This window comes from Typopeltis vanoorti, chromosome 12 (genome assembly GCF_054136105.1).
Source record: "Typopeltis vanoorti isolate ZY-2024b chromosome 12, IOZ_Tvanoo_1.0, whole genome shotgun sequence".
Classification (NCBI taxonomy): Eukaryota; Metazoa; Arthropoda; class Arachnida; order Uropygi; family Thelyphonidae; genus Typopeltis; species Typopeltis vanoorti.
Window position 1 is genome coordinate 110,656,475 of NC_143560.1, and position 12,875 is coordinate 110,669,349.

At 35.8% G+C, this 12,875-nt stretch overlaps 1 protein-coding gene across 1 annotated transcript in view; it reads left to right on the forward strand.

Moving 5' to 3' along the window:
• Positions 1–12,875, forward strand: part of shot (dystonin-like protein short stop) — a 1,304,552-nt gene that overhangs the window by 357,775 nt on the left and 933,902 nt on the right. Inside the window, exon 22 of the mRNA XM_090402172.1 lies at positions 3,725–3,816. Within this exon, the coding sequence (XP_090258298.1) occupies positions 3,725–3,816 (92 nt within the window). The remainder of the gene's footprint in view (positions 1–3,724; positions 3,817–12,875) is intronic.

Below are 12,875 nucleotides of genomic sequence, written 5' to 3' on the forward strand. Positions count from 1 at the left end.
CATATTATCCAGGTATGTCTGTATAATATGATGATCAGGATGATGGTGGATTATATCACCTTTACTAAGTACACACACTTCAGCTCCTTTTGACTCAAGGTCAACATTTGTGCATATTTTCATTCTGACATACCATACCTCAGAACATAATCCTCCAACTATGATCATCTTTGGCTAAAAATCTCTCTCTCTGTCAAATTCATATACTGTTGCTTCACTCTCCCAACCTTTCTGAACTTTTTGACATTCTCTCTTTAAATGTCATTGTCTTTCAGTCCAACTTTCTTAACAGTGATATTTTTTTCTTCCTTTACTTCTCTAGCCACACACATCAAGCAGGTAGTGATGCTGAGATATTTTCCATCACAAATAACCTAAATAACCTTACACAAATTGTTCACATCAGGTAATCTCAACCACACTCCACATACTCATATACTTCTTCCACATATCCACATGTGCTTGTTCAAAGGATATGCTGGCTGTACAAATGAAGAACCAAGTATACATTTGTACAGCCTTGGCTGTCATCAAGAGAACTCCATCTTGTGCTTATCTTTTCTGAGCATTACCAACATAGCTATTCCCAACCAAGAGTTTTTTTGCATTATAAGAACACCAAGTGGGATGATCTTTGCGATTTCTATGCCTCATTCCCTTGGGTGGATTATTAGCTTTAGCCTTCTGACCTAAATATGTATCAAATTCACCATTGAAGTAATCCTCACTGGCATGGAAGCATAAATTCCCTATTCCATGCTAAATTCCTATCTCCTAAGTAAGCTCGGTTGTTCAAAAGAAGTGCCAATGAAGAACAAATGAAGAACCAAGTATGATGCAACACTGGCTGTCATCAAGAGAACTCCACCTTTCCTCACTGCTTACACCAAAGCCCAAGACAGCAAGAAAACCATCAATGTTTTGTAAACTGATTTCCAAAGAGCCAACAGCAGGAAGCTTGCATTATTCCCAAATGGCAGTCATGCTAGAGCAATTGGCCATAACTTCTGTCTGACACCGCTAACTCAGGCATGGAAAAGTTTTCAGGCATGGAAAACCCCAATTTCTTGGCATTATACTTTCCTCAAATGCATCCATAGATGCTTTTGGTAAATGTCCTCCAGCCATTCCAAACAGCCAACATTCAATGTCCCCTCTGACCTTGCATTCTCTAATGTGAGAGAGCAGCCAGGAAATTCCTGTATCAAAATGTCTCCTGATCCTTATGACATTATTCCAGTTGACCTGAAGGATTTCACTCCAGAGTTGACTCCAGTTCTGTTGCCTTTTTATGTTTTATTCTACTGGTATCTGCTTTACACCATGGAAATTCACCCATGTACAATTTATTCCTAAGAAGTGTGATAAAATCCTTCCCACAAACTGAAGCTCAGTCTCTCCCTAGCATCAATCCCCCCCCCCCCCTCTCCCAAAGTAACTGAGAGAATCATCAACATCCAACTCCTGTGCTCCCTTGAAGGAACTGAACTGATAACAGTTGCTAGTATGGATTCTTCCAGTGGCAATACAGGGAATCTGATCACCTGCATCACCCACCATGGAAAAGTTTGATGAAACCCATGTGGTTGCACTTGATATTTCCATGGCTTTTTACTGAGTCTGGCGAAAGGATCTATTAAGTAAGCTGTCATTATTTGGTCTTTCCTGTGACTTCTGCAACTGGGTTTCTGGCTTTTTTACTGGATGCACATTGCACATGATGGCAGACAGTTCCATGTCTTCTAATCACACAACTAATTCTGGTTCTGCAAGGTTTTGTCCTCTTGCCTACCTTCTTCATTCTATATATCAATAACCTGCTCCAGTTGACCACCAATCCAGTACACAGTTTTGCTGATGATAGCACTTCCCTGTACTCCTCACTTGACAAACCTTACACTACATAATTCATCATAATTTCCAGAGCAGCAACCTCTGCAACCCTAAACTCTGATTTCAGACCATTTGTACATGGAGTTCAGATAATTCTGTCAATTTCAATGCCCGAAAAGCAGTTTTGCCTTATTTCCCATAAAAGATAACCATATTCTTCCAATTTTACCTTTGACAATGCCCAATTTCTCTTCTTGGGATTACCCTGACATCAAGCTTCTCTTGACATAAACATGTTGCAGCTATTACCTCCTTGGCATCCAAAAAAATTAATATTTCTCTTTTGCTCAAGGCATTTTACCTCTGAACAGCTGTTAACTCTGTACAAATCAGAAATTTATCTGTGGGTATTTTTCTCACATTTGGGGTGGTGCACAGGTGTTTACTTTCTGCTGAATCCATCTTTCTTTCTTTCTTAATCTTTCCCTCTTTTACAGTGTCGAGGGTTTCTATTCCTTTCACTACACCCATTATACAAGAATAAGGTGATTGGCCCTATGCCACCCAGTGTGTCTTATGTCTGTAGAAACATTGAATTCTCAAGACAGGTTTTCCTGCTTGTGGGATGAAAAACCCCAGATAACCTGGGGAGAAAAACTCTGCAGTCCACACCCAAGATTGGCTAACTTGGATATGTCTGAGAAAGATCCTAAGCTCCTCACATCAGCGACGAGAATCGAACCTAGGACACCCCTTTCCCAGGCATATGGTTGCGAAGCACATAGTCACTCAGCAGCTAACTGCATGGACCGCATCCATTTTCTATTAATATTTCCATTGTGAATATTCATCAAAACTTACATCAGTAACCCCCCCCCCCCCCTCTCTCTCTCTCTCTCTCTCTCTCTCGAAATGTGTGCAGCTGCCATCCACCACCCCTTTATACAGTCTAACCCCAAAATTTCAGAAGAAATTTCTTTCATTCCTGCTGTATCCCTCCTACATGTTTTCCAAAGAATACAATGCGAAGGCCTTTAAATGTGAAAAAAGAGGCTCCTCAATTAATCATAAAGCTTGGCATTTAATTCTTTGTTATCTCTAGGGAGCTACATGAAACTTATATTTCAGAATATTCAAAATAATGGTCTTGAAATATTGAAGTAATTTTTAAAATAGCAAACTAATGTAAATATTTTATATAGTCTTATAATTTGGTTTGGTTATGATCCTTTTGTTTTATTTTTTCTTATGAAAATTAGCTATTTATTTATGCATTTTTATTTATATAGTATGTTTCAACAACAAATCTGCATGAATTGAGAGTGAGCGTAGTATGGTTTTACATCTCTCTGCAATATATTCTGAAATGGAAGTGCATGTTTGGATACTAAAAGTGAATCAGTTTTAAATCTAATTAAAAATTTTGATAAATGTAATAGATTTCTAATATCACATTTCATCAGAAATCTACTTAACCAGAACAGCTGTTATACGGTAGTACAATAGAACACCTACTGAGAATCAATAGAAGCAGAATACCTAAACAAATTCTAAATTACCACCCAAAAGGTACTCGGTATAGAGGAAGACCCTTAAAAAGATGGAATTGAGTCCGGAACAGGCCACTTGGCCTATAAGCCTGGAAAGAAAGAAAGAGGTAATGGTACAATATGATAGTAAATAAGTACTTATCTATTTCATAATACACTAAAAAACAAAAAAAAAAAAAACCCAGGTAATTTGTGTTTCTAAGAATTTTTTTTTCCTTTTGAAAAATCATGTACCTTTCTTAGTTATTAATTTTTTTTATTTTGCTTGTGTAAATAATGATGTTTGGAATGTTATTAGTGTTGCTGTAATGCATTTTGATTTTTTTATTAATATCTTGCAGGTAATAAACTCAAATGGGACAGAAGGAATGGTACCTGGAGTATGCTTTGTTATTCCACCTCCTAATCCAGAAGCTTTAGACTTAGCTGAAAGGTTGTTATTTTGAATATTTTAATATACTGTCTTATTTGAAATCCTCGCATAACATGCTTTAGTTTTGAAATAATACTAAGTCAGATTAAATATTCGAAAACTTTATTTATTTATGACCCAATTTTTGGTCAACTCTTTTGGATGTTAGTGCAGTGCAATTAGGTTACATGGATTAAGAAGTAGAGTAGAATAGAACATAGTAGCTGTACACCAGTGGTATGATACTTGCAGGTCTGTAACTTGGTCTGAATTGCTGGTTATTACATGATCATTTGCTTGGATATGCATTTGTTATAGGAATATTATCTTATTGCTGGGGGACAAAGTTGCTCACGTCCATAGTGATCCTAAAGCTACACGTGTCCCTTGGGTGGTGCTAAATGAGCAACAGCGATAGGCAGCCAGTCCATCCTAAGGGCCAATTTCATGATGTCTACTGAATTTATTGAATATAGTAACTTCCAGAAACCAGAATTTAGAAACATTGGCCCTACACTACGTATTTGTCAATTATTTGTTGATGTGATTGCTGTCCAGGAAACACGTGCTGCTGATCCTGAACAGCTCCTTAAAAGAGGTCGCATTCCAGGTTACACTGCTATTGGTGCAGCTTATCATGAAGTATATGGAATAGCAACATATGTGCAAAATCATCTTAAAGAAGTTTTTCTTCTATCTCAAAATATTGTAGAAAACATACATACAGTAGTGATAAAAGTTCAAGATATTACAATTCCGAATATTTATAAGTCACACGGATCACCTTGGCCGGAAAAAATTATTCCTACTGCTGAACATCCTGCAATCTATATTGGGGACTTTAATAGTCACCATGAACAGTGGAATTATGCTCGAAACAACGAATGTGGCGAAAAACTTGTTGATTGGATCGAACTAAATAATCTTCATTTAGTCTTTGATGACAAAGGCACTTTTAGATCTGTGGCTTGGAAAAGAGACTATAACCCTGATTTATGTCTTGTGAGCAAAAATAATTCAGGTCACCCTATGCAAAATCTGAGAAGGGTCTTAACTGACTTTCCTCATAGTCAACATAGACCGGTATTAATTGACATTGGCATTTCCATTCCATTTGTAAGATCAAAGCCTATCCCATGTTGAAATTTTAAAAACGCTGACTGGAATAAATATGCAAATGAACTTGACAAATGTATTCGCTGGATATCTCCAATAAGTAGTAATTTTCATCGATTTATAGGTGTAGTCCTGCTTGCTGCCAAGAAAAGTATTCCTAGAGGTATTAGACATAACCATATACATGGTTGGAGCAAAGAATGTGAATTACTTTATAATGAATATCAGATAAACAATGACTCAAAAACAGCAGACGAACTCCTAGAAAACTTGGATATATCCCGAAGGAAAAAATGGATATATACAGTTAAAGGTATAGACTTTATTCATTCCAGCCGTAAAGCTTGGAGCCTTCTTAGGAAACTAGGTGGGAGTGCTCCTTTGATTAAAGAACATCCAAGAATCACCCCAGATCAACTAGCTATACATATTGTTAATATATCACGTATCCCAAACAAGAAAAAGCATACAAGATATATAAAGAGAAAATTAAAAGAATTTAGCAAGTCTTCACCTATAACTTCAAATTTTGCACACCCTTTTATACAACAAGAAGTTGAAGCAGGTTTAAAGGAATTAAAGCCTTGGAAGGCTCCTGGTTTTGATAACATTCATCCAGAATTTTTGATTAATCTGGGATTAATCAAAAATTCTGGATGAATGTTAACAAGTTCTATACTGACATTCTTACACTGGTAAACTTCCCACTATTTTTAAAAAGCAAAAGTACTTTCAATTTTAAAGCCTGGTAAGCCTAATCATAAACTGGAAAGTTACCGACTTATTACTCTCCTCAGTTGTTGTTATAAACTCTTTGAAAGACTTATTTATAATAGAATACGCTCCACAATTTTTAAAAATGCCCCAATAGAACAAGCTGGCTTCAGACCGAATCATGGGTGTTGTGACCAGGTTCTCTTTTTGGTAACTCACATAGAAGCTGGTTTTCAAAAAGGTTTAAAAACATCAGCATTTATTGATTTGTCAACAGCCTTCGACACCATTTGGAGACAAGGCCTTCTATATAAATTATATAAAATGATCCTATGTAAAACAATAGTCCATATTATTAACAATATGCTAAGAGATAGAAGATTTATAGTGACTATAGGTAATAATACTAGCAGCAAAAGGAAGTTAAATAATGGACTGCTAGAAGGATCTATTTTATCTCCGTTATTATTCAATCTGTATATCTGATCTTCCCGTCACTATGTCAAGGAAATTTGTTATGCCGACGATATAGCAATAACTACACAGCATAATGCATAAGTCATACAGAAGAAATTCTAAAAGCTGACTTAACTATTCTGGATGAATATTTTAAAAGATGGAGACTCTGTTTAAATAGGAGCAAAACGGTAATATCTTGTTTTCATCTAAATAATAACTTGGCAAATGTGAAACTAAAAATTGAACTGAACAACTTCCATATAATGCATTCCCTAAGTACTTGGGAGTCACACTTGACCATTCTCTCACTTTCCAGCAACATCTTTCAAACTTGGCATATAAACTAAGGACATGCAATAATATCCTACAAAGACTCTGTGGCACTACCTGGGGTTCTAGAGCCTCTACTTTTCGGACATCGTCCCTTGCTTTGGTATTCTCAAGTGCTGAATATTGTGCTCCTGTGTGGCTAAACAGCCCTCACACAAGGATTATCACTTCTCAATTGAACAATACCTTAAGATTAATTACAGGCTCTATTAGATCGACCCCAACATATCAGTTACCTCTTTTAGCAGGCATTATTCCTACAGAAATACATAGATTGAATTCTTTAGTCCGTAAATTCCAAAAAAATTGTTGGTAATCCGAACCTACCTATTCATCAGGATCTTCCAACTCTTAACGTCAATAGATTGAAATCTCACCATCCATCACTACGAGCAGCAGAAGAACTAGTGCTAAATAATTTTAATCCTTTATCAAAGCAGGAAGAAACATGGAAGGAAAATACGAAAGAACATTTGCATAACATCTTTAAAGTGATCAAATCATCACAGGATCAGATCTAACTCGCAAAACATGGACAGTACTAAATAGAATTCAGACAAATCATGGCCTATGTGGAGATACTCTCTATAAATGGAACAGACAAACATCTCCAGAATGTGACTGTGGTGTTCCACGACAGACTATGCAACATATTGTAACAGAATGCATCTTCCGTGCTTATCAGAATGACTGGAATGACTTTTTACAAGCAGCTCCTGAAGCTGTGACCTGGATTATGAACTTAGATCTGAATTTATAATGATATATATATGTTTCTTTTCCTTATTATAACATATTAAGACTTTAATTTTAACTCTTATTTTAATTTTCCAACTTCTTTGATTAGATCTGTGTTTTCCTTCAAAGTTTTAACTTTAAATATTTTAAAAGTTTATTTTTCACTTGGGTAGAGTATAATAAATTTAGTTTAATCCTTAATCCAAGTGTGAGCAAACAAAGTTTGCACCTGAAAGTATCTTCAGGACTGGGGTAAGGTGGTACAACACCAGGGAAACTCGTTGCAAAGGTGGAGTAAGCTACCAAGACTCCACTCCTATAGGTAGAGATGACCTGCTAATGCTTCTGCCTGGTATCTCAACTTGGGCCTGGCTCCCACTGAAGAGACCTCAATAAAGGTTGAAACTAGTCTGGGTAGTGGCCCTTCCCTTAATGCATAACATTAGACATATCCGCAAGGAGATGTGTTTTGCATTATAGGAGATACTGAGACAGGAGTCTTGGTAGCTTACTCCACCTTTGCAACGGGTTGCCCTGGTGTTGTACCACCTTACCCCAGTCCTGAAGATACTTTCAGGTGCAAACTTTGTTTGCTCACACTTGGATTAAGGATTAAACTAAATTTATTAAATATTTTAAATTCTTCAATTCTGTTAATATATAATGACATCATGATTCTCTTTTTTAACATCATGTTTTTGCCATGAGCTATGTATGTATGTATCTTCTTGCCCTGTGGTACGTAAAGCTGAGCATCTGTTTCAATTATCCCAGTCTTTCGAAACTAATGCTACTTCTTTCCCAGCCAGCCATCTCTATTTTTATTATTCTTTGTCTGTTCTCAGTATATGGTCAACAATCCATTTCATCTGTTTCAATTATCCCAGTCTTTTGAAACTAATTCTACTTCTTTCCCAGCCAGCCATCTCTATTTTTATTATTCTTTGCCCGGTTAGTTCAGGCCTTTCCACTTTCAACTTTCCTTCCTCAGTCTATGTCAAAGCTATTCTTTGAATTTCTTTTCCTCTGTCTGTTCTCAGTATATGGTCAACAATCCATTTCCTTTTGTGTCTTTATTTTTTATTTTACTGACTGTATTTATTTATTTATTTTTTGCTTTGTCTGTTTATAAATACCTCATCATTTTTTACATGTTATTGCCAAAAATATGTTTAATATTTTATGCAAACACTGTTTAAAAGCTATTTAATCTGGATTCCTGTTTCTTTGTCAGTTTTCATGTCTCTGATCTTTATGATAACATGGCCTTTGTATTGCTATTAATGTTTCATTTGGTTTTATAATGCTACCTTGATGATTTCCATTTGTTACTGAATCTTTTGAAAACAGTATTTGCTTTTGTAATTCTGTTTTTATATCCTTGTCAGATCTACCTTCAGTATCAACATACTGTATGTTGATTAATTTTTATTTCTTTCTGGTAGTTGATGTTGTTCAGTTTAAAAACTTTAGTTATATGGTACATCTATGATTTAATTGATTTTGGATTTCACAGATGAAATTTTCTGTTGAGCATTGTCCATTTGGAACCATGATAATAAGTCAAGAATGTAAATAAATGTGTCATGGTATCCCTATACTGTTATGCAACTGAATTAAGTTGTAACAATAATTTTTGGCTTAAAAGAATTGTAAAATTACAAGAAATACTTTGAAAACTTTTAAAATCAGAATTGAGTGGCATGTATAGGTTAGTATACTACTTCTGTACTTCCCCATTACACCTATATCAGAATGCATTGTTCCTACTGGACACATTACTGTCATTGTATGGTGTAACAGATTTTGTATACATATGTAAATATCATGTTTAGTTTGTTCAATGGCAGTATCTTTTAAATTACTTCATGATTGATAGAAAAAGAAAAGACTATAAAACAGAAATTAGAACTGATAAAATTTGGAATACCTATCACACATATTTCTAAAGAATATGGTGCAAAGAAGTAAACTGTGTGATACTTGAAAAGCTGAAGATCATTTAAAAGTGATTTGATTAATTTTTTATAATTATGTATTGTTTATTGAAGCAGCTGTTACATATCATCATCAATTGTATAACTTGAGTCTCGGCTCAGGAATGATACCACAGGAATGGAAGGAATGTATGATAGTTCCATTGCACAAGGGTGGTGAAAAAAACTGATGTGTCTAACTACCGACCTATTAGTATCTCTGGTGTGGTAGTGAAGATTTTAGGGAAGTTGGTAAGAACTCGCATACAGAAATGGACAGACAAGCATTCTATACTCTGCAGGGAACAGCATGGGTTTACTAAAGGAAGGTCATGTTTTAGTAATTTGCTCATATTTTATAACAATGTTAAGGCTAAGTTGTATAAAGGAAATGGATACACTATGATAATGTTGGATTTTTTCTAAGGCATTTGATAGGATACCACACGAAAGACTTGCATAAACTGGAGAATATGGGATTGGAATATAATCTGTTGACTAGGATCAGGGGATGGTTGACAGGGCTATCCGTTCAGCCATGAGATCATGGCTCAGACTGCCACCTGACACCCCTACTGCATATTTCCACTCGAGGGTGAAGGATGGTAGGGCTCGGGGTTCCATCACTTAGATGGCTGATCCCACGCCTGCAGCTGTCAAGAATCGCAAAGTTAGAACTATCTTCTTCCCCTACCTGCAGAGAGGCTTTCTATAGCCCATTAATACAAGAAGACTTTAGGCGGACTAAAGGCTGGTCCGATTATCAGGATACCTTAATTGAGTCAGCACCCGCAGGTGGGCATCTCTGTTGCACTGTTTTGTAGATGGTGCTCCTTTAAAAGAGTCATATCTGGTGCCTCCCCAGCATGATTGTGTAAGGGATGGTCGTCACTACCCCATCATGCTCGCACAGCTTGATGGGGTAGTGACGACTCAAACTGTAGGGCTGGCTGCTATTACAGTGAGACATTGTCTCATATAGCCCAGTGTTGCTTCTGCACCCATGGGGTCCTCGTGTGGAGGCATGATGCCGTGGTCTCCATTCTGAACAACTGCTTTAAGAACAAAGGTTGGGAGACTGCAGTGGAACCACATTATAGCACCTCCACGGGTTTGCGTAAGCCAGACTTAGTGATTAAAAGGGATGATGACGTTTGGGTAGTTGATGCTCAGGTGGTGGGAACAGGGTGCCCACTAGCCTATAGCCATAATAATAAAAGTAAACTACTATAAAAATAACCAAGATCTAGTTAGTAAGATATGGAAGAGCATGGAACAACTCCGAGGTTTACCAGCACCACCATCTCTTTACGTGATGTATGTAGAGTAGATAGTTATAAGGACTTAAAACAGCTTGGGCTTACGCAGAAGGATATAAAAGTTCTTTCCTTGAGGGCCCTACAGGTCATACTGATGGCATGGCATTGCCACCAGAGAATGACTATAATGATAACTAGAACAGGCATAGGGTAAAACACTTGTAAAGGCTTAGGCCTATATCAAATCTGGACGTGATGTAAGGGTAGTACTGCCCATAACCAGTACAAAGATTAATTAAAAAAAAAAACAAGTGGTGTAACTCAGGGTTTAGTCCTTGGGCCATTATTGTTCAATCTATACATTAATGACATCAAGCAGAGTCTATCATAGGAAGAGAAAAGAATTTTTTCTCCCCCCCCCTTTTCCTGTTTTTTTCCTTTTTTTAAAAAAATATATATCCTTACCACAAAAAGCTAAATTCATGATACATTTATAAAGTGTTTTGAGTAGAATATAGTTATGTAATCTTAAACCCTCCTAGAACTCAACTGTACTTTTTAAAGCCACTTGAGAACTTTAGTAAACCAGGTTATGGTTTCACATTGGGTAGTGAAAATTTTATTCTACCTAACCAGAGTTTAACTTGTTTTTCACCAGTTTCCATTTGACAGTTATTTCTTACTTTTTTTTCTATATTTCTATAAATTTTTCCTGAATACTTGCTAAGAAAATTTATCTGTGAATTCTTACATTATTTTATTTCTCTTTTATAAATTGATAGGATTGCTTTAGCCTAAATATTAGATTTGACTTTGTGACTAACCTGTCTGGATTATGCAGTTCAGGTAATGCAAAAACTTTTGCACTACCTGAACTGCATAAACCAGAGTAAATATCATTTATTCTGGTTAATATTTTGCTGATCTTTGTCGAGGATTTTATCTTAATTATTAACACATATTCCTGATGACATTTCTGTTGTATATTTTTTTATTCTAGTACTTTCATTTATTACCTTATTTAAATAAGTTTAATTAAGACACTCTAGGTACCAAACCCAAAATAAACAAACAGTGGATAACCCAAGAAATCATAGCTACAATAGAAGAGAAAAGAGAGGCTGAGATACTTGTAAACCAACAAAACAGTGAAGAGAATAGAGAAAAATACTAAGCACTAAAAAATAAAGTTGATAACCTATGCAAAAAAGCCAAAGAAAAATGGTTAGAAGAAAAAGCTAATAAATGCCAAGAAGCAAACCAACAAAACAACCTAAAAGTCTTCCATGACACTATAAGAGAAATTACAAAGGAATTCTTAGCGAAAGCAGTAACAATGATAAACAACAAGATGACTGAAACCGGGAATATTGACGATATAAGAAAAATCTGGTCAAACCATTTTAAGACTATCTTTCACCAAGGAAACAAAACTACAATGCCAACAATAGAAGAAAATAACGACCACCCAAAAATTTTACAAAAAGAAGTTAGATAAGCAATAAAACAGATGAGAAACAATAAAGCACCAGGCATTGATACTATCCCTACTGAACTGTGGTCATATGGAGGCAGCACATCAATATAATATGTTACAACTCTGTTCAATAAAATACTGCAAACAGGAGAGATCCCAGAGGACTGGAGAACTGGAAAGATCATCCCAGTATACAAGAAAGGAGACAAAAGAGACTGCAGAAATTATAGACCAATCAGTTTACTCTCCCACACCTATAGAATATTTGTAAGAATTATACAGAATAGATTAAAAAACACACCTATGAACTAATTGGCATAGAACAAGTTGGTTTTCGACAATAGACCAGATTTTCACATTGCACCAACTAGCAGAGTTTAGTTGGGAAGACCATACAGAACTATATTGTTGTTTTGTGGACTTTAAACAAACTTTCGATAGCATCAACAGAGAAATCCTTCTTAAAGTTCTACTAGAAAAAGCAATAGACAAATATATAATACAGTTTCTGATAAAATATTACTCTAAGACAAATGCAATAATTAAAAAGGACACACTCACAACAGAACCAATAAAGATCCAAAAAGGAGTAATGCAAGGATGCCCATTATCCCCATGCCTATTCAACATGTATCTAGACGAAGTTGTAAAGAAGGCAATAGACAATGAGCCTGGAATCAATGTCAATGGTTTAAACATAAATAGTATCAAATATGCAGATGATCTCGTCCTTATTGCAAGAACCCCAAGTGAACTACAAAGGTTGATAAACAAGCTAAACGAAACCTGTAAAACATATGACATATCACAATAAATATAGAAAAGACAAATGTGATGAAAATAGGGAGGAAACAGAACTACCATATCAGCCACCCTAAATGGAGAACAATAGAACAAGTAGACAACTTCATATATCTTAGATCAAAACTAACAGAAACAATAGATGAAGTCAAAACAATCAAACACAGACTAGCGATAGGATGGACCACAATGGGAAAATTACAGAAAATC